Source organism: Protobothrops mucrosquamatus, unplaced genomic scaffold, assembly GCF_001527695.2.
Source record: "Protobothrops mucrosquamatus isolate PMUCROS unplaced genomic scaffold, P.Mucros_1.0 scaffold_172, whole genome shotgun sequence".
In the NCBI taxonomy this organism is placed as follows: Eukaryota; Metazoa; Chordata; class Lepidosauria; order Squamata; family Viperidae; genus Protobothrops; species Protobothrops mucrosquamatus.
In genome coordinates, this window is record NW_015386248.1 from 137,780 (window position 1) to 153,760 (window position 15,981).

The following is a 15,981-nucleotide window of genomic DNA, read 5'->3' on the forward strand; positions in this document are numbered from 1 at the left end:
ATATACTTTTATTTTCAGTTTGAAGGATTTTTGCCCTACCCCCTCACAAATAAAATTTGTTTGGAAACTTGTTTTGCACTATCATTACTTGAATTTGCAGAACTGAGATGTTTTTAAATAGATGGAAAACTTACTGGAAGTTTTAAAATACTGTTGAATTCATAATTTTAAAAAGTAGTTTCATCTCATATTAGAAGCACATATGTTTTATTTTTCAATTATAAGTATTAGGATCATAATTTTAGATGTATTAATTGTCCAAACAGCCATCATAATCTTCCTCTATGCAATAGATACAACTATTATTTCTGCATTCCTAGCACATATCAGAAGATTCCTTACCATCTTTATTACCTACTATAATAATAATAGCCTTGACATCACCAAAGCTAAAACAAAATTACTTGCATTTTCTAGAAATGCTGTGTCATGTCACATCCTGGGAAATCAATGGTGTCAGCATGGAACAGGTCTGGTCATTTAAATATACCTAAGTTTTCTTTTAAGCAACAACATTCTGAAAAAGACCAGACAAGGGGGCAATTTCAAAAGCTCAAAGCTGAGCAAATGCCATTTTACATTTTATGAAATGAAACAGCAAGCAACAGCAAACATCCAGCAGCAACTGAAATATATATAAAATGAAAGTTATGATTCATTTTGCCTATATACATAAGCCATAAATATAAATATACATAGACATATAGATGAAAGACCCTACCCTTGAATCTATTCAATCTAAATATGGACCTTACTTTATGGACTTCATATGATGTTTTTCTTGATCAATCTTAACCAAGAAAAAAACAAAAAACAAAAAAAAACCAAATACCAAATAACTGCTTCCTATAAAAGCATGATTTACTTTTATATCACCTTTGTTTCTAAAGAGAGGACCAGAAATCCATGCAGACCCTGAAACTTAATTTCCAAAGTGCAAAATGAAATTGTATTAACATCTCAGAGGGATTGTTCAAACACAGGTTTTCAGTTATAATGGAAAAAGGGGTCTCATCTAGCCAACTTGACACAAGTATAAAATAGGCTGACCCAAAATATTTTCTGGATGAAGTTATAGAGTTGGCTGTTTCTTTCCTCCAAAACTCTTAATTTTATGAGGCTATGAAGATTCAAGGGAAATAGCAGGAAACATGGTACGTAAGCTCTATTCATTTTGCTGCTGTACAAAGCAGTTGCCTCGCCCAGATCCAGTTTAATATGTGTATGAAATAACTAAGCAGAAAGAATGTATAAAAACTTTAGGTAGGAAGATATTAACAGAAGTTATCAGAATTTTTTTAAAAAAATATTTTTACATTTTACATGTTCTAATATGGACATGTTCTGTGACCTCAGTTTAGTCACAATATTTAATGTTAATTTATTATAATTATAGTATTTATTTATTATTTATTAACTTGAGAAAAAATAATATCCAGAAATAATTAGGAAGGACTCATTGTCTTTACACTTTATCTGCTTGTCCATGTTGCTTTTAAAAGACAAGCTTAGCTATATGAGGAGCAGGTTAAAGAAACAATGGTGACATGGGCAATAGATCTAGGATATAATATAAATATGGATCAATGGCAGCAAGTATGGGAGCGAAACAACAAAATTACATTGGCGACATCTTATAAAGAAAACCTGTATAAGATGGTTTACAGATGGCATCTCCCTCCGGCCAGATTAGCCAAAATGTATAACAGATATTCATCTATGTGTTGGAAATGTAAAAAAGGGCACCTTTTTTCATGTATGGTGGACATGTAGAGAAGCACAGATGTACTGGCATATGGTCTGGGAATGGGCAATAGAAATGACTAGGCAAAACATTCAATACAAACCTGAGACATTACTATTAGGAATACTAGAGAAAAATGTAAATAAAGAGGACACATATTTAATTATCCATGTGGTTATAGCAGCAAGGATACTATTTGCTCAAAAGTGGAAAGCAATGGAAATACCGAGTGGGGAAGCACTAATAAAGAAAATTATGTATTACGCAGAACTAGATAGGATAACTAAAAGATTAAAAAATCAGGAAGAAACAGAATTTTATCAAATATGGAATACATTTTATTTTAGATGGAGGTGAAAAAAATGAAGGTCACAGTAAAGAGATGAGTTGAGATAGAGACCAGAAATGTATAGTTGTATATAGATATATTATATGTAATTATGGACTGAGATTGTAAGTCAAAGACGATTTACCATGTTCAATGTTTTTAATTCTTTTTTTTTCTTTGTACTTAATAAAAAACTTTAAAAAAATAAAAAATAAAAGACAAGCTTAGCTTTCACTCTATTTGTTAATGCCTTGCAAACATTTGAAATGCATTCATCCATACACACAAACACTATCAACATTTCAGTGCATCAGGACTTACCTTAAGGACTAAATTGTAACAGCTTCTATTTCAGTGCTACAAATCATATACTACTTTACTCCTTCAAATTGTGACCAACATGTTTCACAGGTAGTCCCAGTCTTATGACAGTAATTGAGCCTGCAAATTTGGTGAAGTCATGATGGTTGTTAAGTGGGTCCCAAGGCGACCACACTTAATTTTATGACTTTTGGGGTGGTTGTTAAGTGAATGCCCCAGGTCTGTAAGTGAACCTATTGTTTGCTATGGGTGTTGTTTGCTGGAAACTAGAAGTAAATGCCAGTTTCCAGCAAAAAAAATTCTAAATCAACTTTTGTAAATTGTAAGTTGTAAGTCCCATGACTGCGGGGTGCTGCAAACAGCCATAAATGTGGATTGTTTGCCAGGAAACCAAAATGTGGTAATGTAACCACAGGGGGCTCCTGGCTATCAGAACTTTGAATCTGGGTCATAAGTAGCTTTTTTTGGAGTGTGTCAGAACTTTGATGGGTCACTAAGTGACCGGTCATAAGTCAAGGATTACCTGTATTAGGAAATGAAATTTCAGCCAGTGTAAAGCATACACTGCAACAGAGTAAATAAATACTTCCAATTGGACATTTTCTAAAAGCCTCTATGAATGGCAGTTCATGTTGCCATGCTCAGTTTCTTTGCAAGAAATCCACATTCATTGCTAGAGAGAAAATACTTTTCTTTGCACTGGCATTTTCTTTTCTACCCAATCAAGTATCTCAAATTTTCAGCCCAGACAAGAACCCGAGAGCTGCACATTCTGGTCTTATTCTTTGCCTACCCCTGGAAATAATATTTTTTTTAAAAAAACAACAACCAATAAAGAATAAAATTATAACATTGGTGGCCACAGAATGATTTCATTCCTATACGGTTTTCCCCTTTATTATCTCTTTGAAGAATGTTCAATATATCAGCTTCTGCCAAAGAGAAGTAGTAAGATACCAACTAGGGGTGGGGGGTGGGAGGCTTCTTTGTCAATTCAGCTTGCCTCTCAGCAGGAGGAAAAAGTCACTTTGCACTTCATGTATTTCCCACCAACATCATTTCAGAAAGAGAATGGACAAAATGGGAAGTCGCAGCATGAAAACCAGATATAAGATGAGACGAAGAAGAAAACAATTGTTCTTTGCTGTATTTTGTAACTTCACTTAACTCCTGCTCTTACTGACAAGCCTATACTTTATTTATGTAATTGTGATAATTTTGAAGTCAACCTTTATCTGATTATTCCACTGTATATATATTTGATAATAATGCAGTCACATTAATTACTTAATTTCTAAATATGACTATATTTGGATTGTTATATAGGCCAACAATAAAATAAGGGAAATAAGTTAGCTGAGAAGGGCAAGCATATTTACTAAGTTGTTAATCATAATTTTGGAAATATGTGAAAAAGAATTTCATCTTCAGTTGTGATGTTTGGTTGCAACAAGTAATCTACAAGATATAACTATGGCCTACTAATATAGTATTATGTTTTCATTATAACTTCAGATATGAACTCCAACTGACTGATGAAATATATTTACAGAGGAACACAAAAGGAAGAGAAAAGAGGGAATAAATGGTAGAAAATATGAACAAAAAAATGGCTGTGAATTGTTTCAACAGGCCCCCCAGTGTCTATGGGGAGGACAAGTCATGTAAATAACAATATATGTATCATGATTCAAACTGTTCCTTTTATACTTATATTGGGTCATCCTACACAAACAAGGGGTGAAGATTGCATCATAACAGAATATAACGGAATAACAGAGTTGGAAGGGACCTTGGAGGTCTTCTAGTCCAACCCCCTGCTCAAGCAGGAAAACATATACAATTTAAGACAAATGGTTGTCCAATCTCTTCTTTAAAATCTCCAGTGTTGGCTTTCTGTGGATATTTCTGGCTACTGGATTTTAATTGAGAAGAAGGTTTTGCAGCTTCTTTGACATGGCATAAATGTAAGGATGCAATCTTAAGGTAATACCTTTTGTGAAAAATTGAGTTAAAATAGTAGTTTTGAAGGACCTAAATTCTAAGATTGCTTCATTTATTTACTACACTGTCAGTGCTATTTTTGACTGCTGTTCTTTATAGACTCTACTTTTAACTAAATTATTGTATTTGCTGTTTCAAATAAATAATGGACTTGCTTTTTTATTTCGAGTCTATAAGTTCCTCTGGTCAGATTATTTGACCACTCTGGTACTTCTTTCTAGGTCTCTCCAAATTGTTCAATGAAGATGCTTTACTTAAAAATGAACAACTTTACTGGAACTGCTTCTTGAAAATGCTAAGTAGTCATAGTGCTCAAGATCCTACTGATATTTTCTGGGTGTAGAAAAAAACAAAAAACGTTTGATCTCAGACCTTGAAATATGCACACAAATGGAGCACCACAGTGAGTCTGCAAAGGCCTATTTTTATTAGCTGTCTAACATTTTGGCCATAAGCTCCATAGCAGCATCTTGTGAGTAGATAATAAGAGTAACTTGTTTTATGGAATAGAAAAGTAACTTGCACTACTATGCACCGTGCTTTTGAAAGGTTTCTGCCAGGCTAGTAATAAGGTGATGATGGCTCTATTAACAACAAAATACACTGCTCATCTCATACACCCAAACCATTTAATCACTGGGCCATAAAAACCCTTTGTCTTGACGTTGTCATCTTTCTCCTTGAGAGCCTGACTTAGAAAATTAAGAAGTACAATCACATAGAGCAGCCTAGAACTTTGACCTATCATACATTGTCTGTAAAATTCTTTCCCCTCCCTCTATATTATTGTAAATGAATGAGTGGATGTTATTATCTGTATGTGTACAATCCTGAAAGAGTGCTTCTATTTGTGTCCTTGACTTACCTTTCTTCTCTCCCCTTTTCTTCATATTTCTTTTTCTCTATTTCAGTATCTTCATACCAGCCAGACCCCATATTTACAACAGTATTCTATTCTTTCATTTCTGTAACACTCATAATGTTGCACAAATACAGTGGTTTGAATAGAAGGGATACATACAGAATGCTCACCATCCTGGAAGAAATATGCTTGGAGATTTCAATGCTTCACCATTGTCCTTCACTTAATAGATAAAAGAAATTGTTCTACCTTCCTTTTCAGTTCTTTTCTTGAAAACAAGTTTGGGCAATTATCAGTTACTCTATATTGAATGTTAACTATCAACATTTTCAAAATAAAATAACATAAAAGGCTAGCAAGGTAGTTGTATATAATCAGACTTCCATGCAAAAGTTTCTCTGACTATACTGGATTGTTTAGGAATAGACATGAAAAGTATGCTAAAAGCCTTGAAATCTTGATTTAAAAAATAAAAGCTAATATTAATTCACTAAATAAAAGGAATTTTAGGAAAGGGTTGTATCTCTGCAAATGCTTCAATGTAGAGTCTTAAGGAATATATTTCAAGTGGTCCCATGTGTACTTGATACTAAGGAGGAAGGATAGTCTGATTACAGGTATCAGAACTCAATATTATTATTTATCCTACTTTTCTTTATATATTTTGGTCACCTGAAAATTCCTAATACCTAAATACTCCTGTCTCCTATTTTCCCCATAGCAACAACCGGGTGAAGTGTGTGTGTGTGTGTGTGTGTGTGTGTGTGAGAGAGAGAGAGAGAGAGAGAGAGTGAGTGACTGGCTCAAAGTCACCCAGCAGGCTTTCATATCTAAGGGAGGCCTGGAACTCACATTTTCCTGGTTCTTAGGCCAATCCCTTAACCACTGCATCAATTTGGCTCACTATTGTCTAATGGCCAAAGTTACTCTTTTTTTTTTCAGAAGCACCAAGTTCTTATCTAAATGATTAGGCTGAGTAATTATGAATCCATATGGAAAATTTCATTTTTGTAACATTATGGGTTTTTTTAAAAGAAGTTATTTGGGCTATGATTAAGTAAACAGTGCACTCAAGCAACGTGCTACACGTGAAAGCCCCACTGGATCCACGCTGGATCCACGCTATCCAGGAATGTGTTTCTGAGTGGTTAACTTACATTATTTAGGCTGGCATGATATTTAAATCAAATAACTGTCCCCAAACTTTGAAAAGCTCTAATACTAGGATGCTTTAGTGCCTTCCCAAAACAATTCTTCATGGCAAAGATAAAAAAAAAATACATATGAGCTAAGATTATGTACTGAAGGACCCATTGGATCTACAGCCCACATTTCATTGCCTTTAAAAAATGTTTTATAACTCCCTGTGTGGTGAAGTAACCAGAAAAATCTGACATTTTACATACAGCTTTTCCTGTTAGATCAGTAAGATTATATGAAACAGAAATTACATCCTTAAAAATCAAAATCCAAAAAAGAACAGAAATAAAAGTAGATTTACTGTAACAATGTAACTAAAAGATTGTTCACACTTCTCCTGGACCCTGTTTGCACCTCTTCAAGGGAAGTACACCTTACACATTGGGAAATCCTGCAGTAGACTATTTGAAGGAGAGACTCCTGAGAAATTCAGCCCTCCAAGGCTGTCCTCATTTGCCATTGTTCCTAATTATAGGAAATGGCCAACCATGACAGTGACAATAGAGTCCATCCTTTTTTGAGCAAAATAAATTAAGCTTTTTGCATATATTATTCTGAATTTTATTACGAAATGTTTACTTTTAACCAAATAAATTCCAGAAGAGTAAGCAAATCACATGTTAACATTTGCCAAACTGTACTCATTCAAATACACATGTGCACACATACACACACACACACACACACACACACACACACACACACACACACACGCATGCATGCATAAAAGAATCTAGGTGAATATTAATTCACAATGGACCAAATGGACCAATCGGATGAGGAATCAATCTGGAACCAGCTTTCTTGGACTCCTGTGACATGGAACAATCAGAGATTGGCATGCCAGGTTTAAATGCAAGGGCCACTTCAGTTGTCTCTGAGCTGCTAAGAGCTACACCTGAAAGTAACTCATGCTGCCTCTGAAGATGCCAGCCACAGCTGCCGGTGTAAACTAGACCATGGCCATTTTGCCTGAAAGCTCATTCACTGCTCCATCAAAGTACTGCTTATGAAGAAAGATCCTTTTAAAAATATATAGGAGGCATCTAGAATTCCTAGCCTATTCACTTTGCTAAGGGCTTGAAATAGTACCAGAATATAATTAACAAATGTTAATAAGTCACTGAGGAAGATAAAAGGCAAGGAGTCCCGCCTTGATTACTTAAAATGATTCACAAATGCATAAACTTCCTCTGGGATTTAATTTCCTATCTAGTTTTATTTCAGAAATAAATTTCTTACGATCCAGTTCTCATACTAAATAAACATATATAGGGGCAACCACAATGCAGTCACAAAAAAACACCTTTAGGACACAAAGGATATGTATCAATGATTTCCAAACTGGTGGCTTAATTACAAAACCTTTGAGATTTCTTAAGATTTCATATTTTGTCCTTGCTTTTTGGTATCACTATGACCTGTCTGTCTTGGGTAGCCCTGCACGGCATAGCTCATAGCTTCATTGAGTTATGCAAGCCCCTTCGCCATAACAAGACAGTAATCCATGAAGGAGTCAATATCCTGTATGTGCATGCAAAAAAAATCCCTAAATATATTACATGTTCTTTTGCTATTTTAATACAAAGCCTTCAGTCTAGCAAAGTTAAACAAAAATTTTATAATCTTGAAATCTTTCACCCATATATATATGTGTATATGTGTGTTTAAGGATGTGTATTCACACAACATATATGATGTTATATATGAATCACATGCCTTATGGAATTTATTTATTTATTCAATTGAAATATCTGCTTACTCACCAAATTTTCACCAGTTTACTGAAGTCTGTGCCAAATTTGCTTAATTTTTGTCCCTCAAATTAAGATTTTTTGCCAGACAAAATTTACTTAGAAAAACAAAAATTGCTTTAACAAAAGAATCCATTCTCTTCCAACTATTATGATCTAAAAGATGTAAAGGAGTCTTAGAAGTTGAGAAGGAAACATAGGACAAGTAGAGGCAATAAAACCAGGAATCACTATTGGAATGTCTATAAATCAAATCCTAATTCTATCCTGAAACACACCAGTTTATTGACAATGTATTTAATACACTATGCATAAATAATTTTCATAGAAAATGTTTCCATAAAAATTTACTTTCTAGATAAAGTAAATTTTCTTACCTCACTTTTAAAATTGTAGCCACAGCTAGTATTTAAAATAAATCACTGGACTCCATGATGGATCTAGGTAGCTTATCATAATCATCACTGCTAAACCTGGATAGAGTTTTAAGGCATGAATCTAGGCAAGAATAATAAAAAGTGCAGCCTAACAGATTTTTAAAAATATTTTATTTCTTTGTTTCTTTGATTGAGTTATATCCAATTTTGTGTTTGGATATAACTCTCTCTTCTTGATTTACGCAGAAAATTGGGACTATAAACTTCCTAAAGGCTTATGTTATTCATTTTATTTTTCAAAAACTTATGGAATTTATTTATTTATTCAATTGAAATATCTGCTTACTCACCAAATTTTCACCAGTTTACTGAAGTCTGTGCAAATAAACTGTACATATCCTGGAGTGACCCTTGAGTCAACCTAAGTTATCCATGTCTTGACTAAGCCATATATTCATACCCAAATGTCAGAAGTCCTTTCTATATAGTTGGCCTATAATGCTTTCTAAATCACAGATTAAATAATCTCCTGTAGCAATAATGTTGCTTCTATCTTTGCATTAGAATGTAGTGTTTACCAGTATCATCCATCTCATAGTTTAAACATGGATACCTTGCTTTCTATTTCATGCCTTCCATTCCCCAGCCTTTCTATGTTTCTCTAGCTACCATGCACTTGAGGACAATGGGATTTGTAGCCTGACATATCTGGAGGGTACCTGGTTAGTGAAGGTTTCTCTATACCCAATGGATAAAATAAAAAATAGCCTTCAAATAGAGGTCCTTTGAAATGCTAGTCTATTTTAAACAAGAGCCCTCATTTATATAGAAAAGCATTTTATCACACTTCAGAACCAACAGCAATATTTTGTATGAATTTAACCCTTATACTCATTCATTTCTTGGCTCTATTCTAAGTGGGAGAAGTGAAATCTAAATACATTGCTTGTTTCTCATTTATCACACAGACTAATGACATTTTGCAGCATGCTTGCATATTAAAATACCTGTTGCCATGAACATGAGAAGCACAAAAGGCAAAGCTGTAATGGAGCAAGGTTGGGTCAATGACAGCACCATTTTCTGAGTGTTCCATCAATTCATTCAGATAGCAGAGATGGCGGTGACAGCCTCTTACTCCATAACGAGCACAATATTCATCTAACACGAAGACTTGGCCGGGGCTAAACCAGCCCTGCAAAAGATGAGAAGAGAAAAAGCTCTTTAATGAATATAGGCTGTTCTTTTTCCCCCTTCAAACAAGTTCCCAGTGTATTATATAAACCTTTTGAACTATTATACTTTTGATAAGCTCCATTCCATTTCTTTGGTCAATAAATTACGAGCCGCTAAATTCGAACAATCATTACTCGACAACTAAAAATGTCAGAAGTAATTTTTTTTCACAGTAGTTCATCCAAAACTATTCCACACTGTACACCAAAATGTCTAAAATGGTATCTCAGATACAACGGACTATAATTTCTTATGGAAAGGAGGTTATTAGGAGAGAGTATTATATGGAAAAAAAACCTCTAAAGGAGTAATAAGAAATATTAAGTTTAGAAGATGTAAGTTCTGGAAGAGTGGAGGAAAAAGGATACACAAAGAACAGAATAGAAATAGTTGCAATTAGTTATTCACTTTGCCTTGAGCAAAAGTCAGTTTTTCATACTTTTTGTTCTAAAGTTAAAAAACGATCACTGGATGATATTCCAGGATATCATCTAGAAGTCTGTGTTGACATCTAGACTCCATATCTTGCAACAGATATAGCTGAATCAACTGAAACATATTTCTTTAGCTTAGAGCAGTCAAGCATTCTGGGACGCTCAGCACAGAAATCGTGACACAAAGCTGCTCAGAAAGGGAGAAAATAAAGGAGGACTGATGCTTCAGAAAAGTAATAATAACAACAAAAACCAACAACTTAACTCTCAGAGGCCTGGACTATTGTGATATCTTAAACATGAATAAAAACATGGCACAATATTTCATCTGACCAAGATCAGGAATCAGGACAATCATAGCATTAAATAGACATAAGATACCAGACAGCTAGACCCAAATTTGTGAAAATCTGTTCAACAATAAATCTGCCTATCTTTACACAAAATTCTATCTCGTTATAAAAAAATTAAGTCAAAGGTGCCTTTTCTTTCCTTGGTTAAAGCATTTTAGAAAATATGAAGAATAATTTTCTTGGTTTTGAGAGAATCATGATTTAGAAAAGGGCTAAACTGGGGATGTTCAATAGCAGACCTTTTGACAGACCTGAAAAGTCATGGCTTCTTGGCTAAAGAAGCCAAGATTACTCTTCTTTTTCAAATATAAATTTTTATTATTTTCATCATAAAAAAAAGCACATCACAAATACATCACAATGTAAAAACCCTACCCCCCCTCACCCCCCCGGACTTCCCAAACCAAATCCCAGGCTAATATTCAAATATAGGTAAACAAATATTAATATCTCTAACTCCACAAACTCTATTTATAAACAATCCATCTCCTCCACATTAGTAAAAAAAAAATATATACATTTAAGTAATTCAAATACACCAAGGTCTATATCAATTCAGCAGGTATCACCAGTAACTCTTCCTCTCTATTAAAACATGATTATCATATTTATAGTAATAATGTAAGTGCATTTCAATTTCTAAAAAGTATATTCTAACATTTCATCAATCTAGCCCTATAAAAAATCATTTAAACCCTTAATAAAGTTTACANAGAAAAAGCTCTTTAATGAATATAGGCTGTTCTTTTTCCCCCTTCAAACAAGTTCCCAGTGTATTATATAAACCTTTTGAACTATTATACTTTTGATAAGCTCCATTCCATTTCTTTGGTCAATAAATTACGAGCCGCTAAATTCGAACAATCATTACTCGACAACTAAAAATGTCAGAAGTAATTTTTTTTCACAGTACTTCATCCAAAACTATTCCACACTGTACACCAAAATGTCTAAAATGGTATCTCAGATACAACGGACTATAATTTCTTATGGAAAGGAGGTTATTAGGAGAGAGTATTATATGGAAAAAAACCTCTAAAGGAGTAATAAGAAATATTAAGTTTAGAAGATGTAAGTTCTGGAAGAGTGGAGGAAAAAGGATACACAAAGAACAGAATAGAAATAGTTGCAATTAGTTATTCACTTTGCCTTGAGCAAAAGTCAGTTTTTCATACTTTTTGTTCTAAAGTTAAAAAACGATCACTGGATGATATTCCAGGATATTCCAGGATATCATCTAGAAGTCTGTGTTGACATCTAGACTCCATATCTTGCAACAGATATAGCTGAATCAACTGAAACATATTTCTTTAGCTTAGAGCAGTCAAGCATTCTGGGACGCTCAGCACAGAAATCGTGACACAAAGCTGCTCAGAAAGGGAGAAAATAAAGGAGGACTGATGCTTCAGAAAAGTAATAATAACAACAAAAACCAACAACTTAACTCTCAGAGGCCTGGACTATTGTGATATCTTAAACATGAATAAAAACATGGCACAATATTTCATCTGACCAAGATCAGGAATCAGGACAATCATAGCATTAAATAGATATAAGATACCAGACAGCTAGACCCAAATTTGTGAAAATCTGTTCAACAATAAATCTGCCTATCTTTACACAAAATTCTATCTTGTTATAAAAAAATTAAGTCAAAGGTGCCTTTTCTTTCCTTGGTTAAAGCATTTTAGAAAATATGAAGAATAATTTTCTTGGTTTTGAGAGAATCATGATTTAGAAAAGGGCTAAACTGGGGATGTTCAATAGCAGACCTTTTGACAGACCTGAAAAGTCATGGCTTCTTGGCTAAAGAAGCCAAGATTACTCTTGTAATTCTTAAAGAAGCATATGACAGGTTTATAGAGCCATTTGTGTGAATAATAAGCAAGGCTTGATTATTTGCAGCAATATTTTGTTTTGTGAGAGCAACAGGAATGGGGTCCCAACAGGAAGCTGTCTTATAGCAAGTCAAGCCCTTGGTCTGTTTCAAATAATAATAATAATAATAATAATAATAATAATAATAATAATAATAATAATAATAATAATAATAATAATAATAATAATAATAATAATAATAATAATAATAGTAAAGTTGGAAGGGACCTTGAAGGTCATCTAGTCCAACCCCCTGCTCAGGCAGGTAACCCTATACCATTTTGGACAAATGGCTGTCCAGTTTCTTCTTAAAAATTTCCAGTGTTGGAGCATTCACCGCTTCTGGAGGCAGGTTGTTCCATTGGTTAATTGTTCTAACTGTCAGGAAGTTTCTCCTTAGTTCTAGGTTGCTTCTCTCTTTGGTTAGTTTCCATCCATTGCTTCTTTTCCTGCCTTCAGGCGCTTTGGAAAATAGCTTGACTCACTCTTCTTTGTGGCGGCCCCTGAGATATTGGAACACTGCTATCATGTCCCCCCTCGTCCTTCTCTTCATTAAAATAGACATACCCAATTCCAGCAGCCGTTCCTTATATGTTTTAGCCTCCAGTCCCCTAATCATCTTTGTTGCTCTTCTCTGTACTCTTTCTAGAGTCTCAACATCTTTTTATATCGTGGTGACCAAAACTGGATGCAGTATTCCAAGTGTAGCCTTACCAAGGCATTGTAAGTGGTATTAATACTTCACGTGATCTTGATTCTATCCCTCTGTTAATGCAGCCTAGCACTGTGTTGGCTTTTTTGGCAGCTGCAGCACACTGCTGGCTCATATTTAAATGATTGTCCACTAGGACTCCGAGATCCTTCTCACAGTTACTACTATTGAGCAAGGTACCCCCTATACTATACCTGTACATTTGGTTTTTCTTGCCTAAATGTAGAACCTTACTTTTTTCACCACTGAATTTCATTTTGTTAGATAACGCCCAGTGTTCAAGTCTGTCCAGATCTTCCTGTATCCTAAGTCTGTCTTCTGGAGTGTTGGCTATTCCTGCCAGCTTGGTGTCATCTGCAAATTTGATGAGTTCCCCATCTATCCCCTCATTCAAATCGTTGATGAAGATGTTGAAGAGCACTGGGCCCAGAACAGAGCCCTGGGGCACCCCACTACACACTTCCCTCCATGTAGATGCGGTTCCATTGAGGACCACACACTGAGTACGGCCGGTCAGCCAGCTACGGATCCATCTGGTGGTGATGCTGTCTAACCCACATTTTTCTATCTTATCAAGTAGTAGGTTGTGATCTACTTTGTCAAATGCCTTACTGAAGTCCAAGTAACTTATATCCACAGCATTCCTCTGGTCCACTAATTTTGTCACTTGGTCAAGGAATGCAATAAGATTTGTCTGGCATGATCTGTTTTTGACAAACCTGTGTTGGCTTTTAGTAATGACTTTGTTTGCCTGTAGGTGTTCGCTGATTCGTTGTTTGATTATCTTTTAGAATTTAGAATTAGAATTACTAGCTTTGATTGGTAGCCTAGGGTTTTAGAGACACTTTCTCATTTCTCTCTAAAAGTGCTTGAGACTGAATGTAGGAAATGCTACACCTGAATCATTCTCTATCATTATAATGTCCATTTTGTCATCTGAGTCTTCATTTATTCCCCCCCCCCAAATTTGTAGCTCTGCTGGCATAACAGAAAATTGAGTTTTTAATTGGATAAAATTATTATAATCATGTACTGTTTTATAGTTGCTTACAAGTTTTCCACTCCTTATCAGGGAGTTGAGGAAAGATACTTCAGCAAAGCTTATGATTTTAATCAGTTTGTGTTTAAATCTAGTTTTTCCACATTAGGCTTCTTTTCTTGTGCAAAGAAATAATGCATGTAGCTATTTTCAATCAATTTACCAAGATGCAAGAGACTCTTTTTTTAAAGTTATTTTCAGTATATGCAGATTGAAAAGAAGGAAATTAAAATATTCTTTCCAAATGCATGTTAGAGAAGAATTTCTACTATAAATTAGTTGATGTCTCTCCAGGTTTCCATGGGTGCCAAATTTCTAACTATCTACACTGATGAAAAAATGATCGAGAGTGTGTGTGTGTCACAAAAATAACCTTCTCCACACCCACACCATACTTAGCTTCAAATATTACTAATAAAGGGAAGAGCTACAAGCAATGGCAAAGCATATGCGTTACTATGCCACCAACCTTATTATCTGAAGTAGCATTGAAAAAGGTATCTATCTGAAAGATTGGGGAGTTACAGTAAATAGGTATACAATAAATTAGGTAAAATGATGGTTTTAATCAACATAAAGCAGTCTCCAATAGTCTACATTTCCCTAGTTCTTTTCTGCTGCAGCAAATAAGCCTATCCCCCTCACCTTAGTATACACCACCATACTTCACATTTAGTGCATCACGGGAAAGGATAAACAGAGTATGTTTTTATATCTGTCTGTCTGTCTGTCTGTCTGTCTGTCTGTCTGTCTGTCTGTCTGTCTGTCTGTCTAAATACTCAACCCATAATGGAATGGACAATATTCTACACATACCAGTTCATCTTTAAATATTTTAAAAATATCAAGTCTCATCGAGCACATATATAATAAAGCTACTTTTCTTTAAAACTCTGCATTTACTGAACGGCAAACCTACGTTTGTTGTTTTATAAGCTTTGCCCTTATGTTATTGTGATTAGTAATTTATAAATTAAAAGAAAACTATATATATAAGAATATGGCATGGCTAAAGCAGAAAATTAATGGATCAGACCTCACAGCAAATTATGTTTTTCAAGATACCAGTTTCTGCTTTTGCCGTGAAAGGTATTATTTTTGTTGTACAATTCTTATTTTATCATTTTGATATATAAAAACTTATACTAGGGTACTATCTTATCTTTTGTTCTGTTGGCTGGTGACAGTAATAAAATTTTACAGCTATAAACAAAAGGAATCAGCAGCCAAACCGAAGACTAATGTGAAGAATTGCACATCATCTTTTACAATTTTTCCTCATACTCTTCTCAATTACCCACCTTCATGATTGCAATATCACTCTTTAAATGTTCTATGTGCTCATTTGAAAATGAAAAAGAAAGGAAAGAAATTACAGTTTACCTCTAGAGTGGTAAATAATGCATTCAGGATTTAAGTTTAGGAAACTAACCTTGACTCAGCTAATACAAGTGCAATAAATCTCTCCCCCCCCCTGGTTTTGATTCTGTTCTTTTCATTTCTTTTTTCTTCTCAGTCCATAAAGGAGGAAAGAATTACCAGATAGATGACATAATGCTTGACATCTGGCAAGCTGAATTTGTACCTTAAAATGCCTGTACAGGTGTTAGCAAATCCTACCACAGAGGGTTCTATATTTATTAAAGCCTTCTGCTTTTATCCAGCCCTCCCAAGAGGGGCTGATAAACCATGGTTCAGAGACAGTTTGAATCTCTTCTCTTTTCTATTGAGTGGCACAG

General features: G+C 34.5%; 1 protein-coding gene across 4 annotated transcripts in view; it reads right to left on the bottom strand.

Annotated features, from left to right (window-relative positions):
- The window catches only part of CADPS2 (calcium dependent secretion activator 2), a 317,808-nt gene that overhangs the window by 110,817 nt on the left and 191,010 nt on the right, over window positions 1–15,981 (bottom strand). For all 4 annotated transcript variants that reach the window (XM_029285368.1, XM_015822226.1, XM_015822219.1 and 1 more), the window contains exon 13: window positions 9,598–9,785. In XM_029285368.1, coding sequence (XP_029141201.1) covers window positions 9,598–9,785 — 188 coding nt within the window. The remainder of the gene's footprint in view (window positions 1–9,597; window positions 9,786–15,981) is intronic.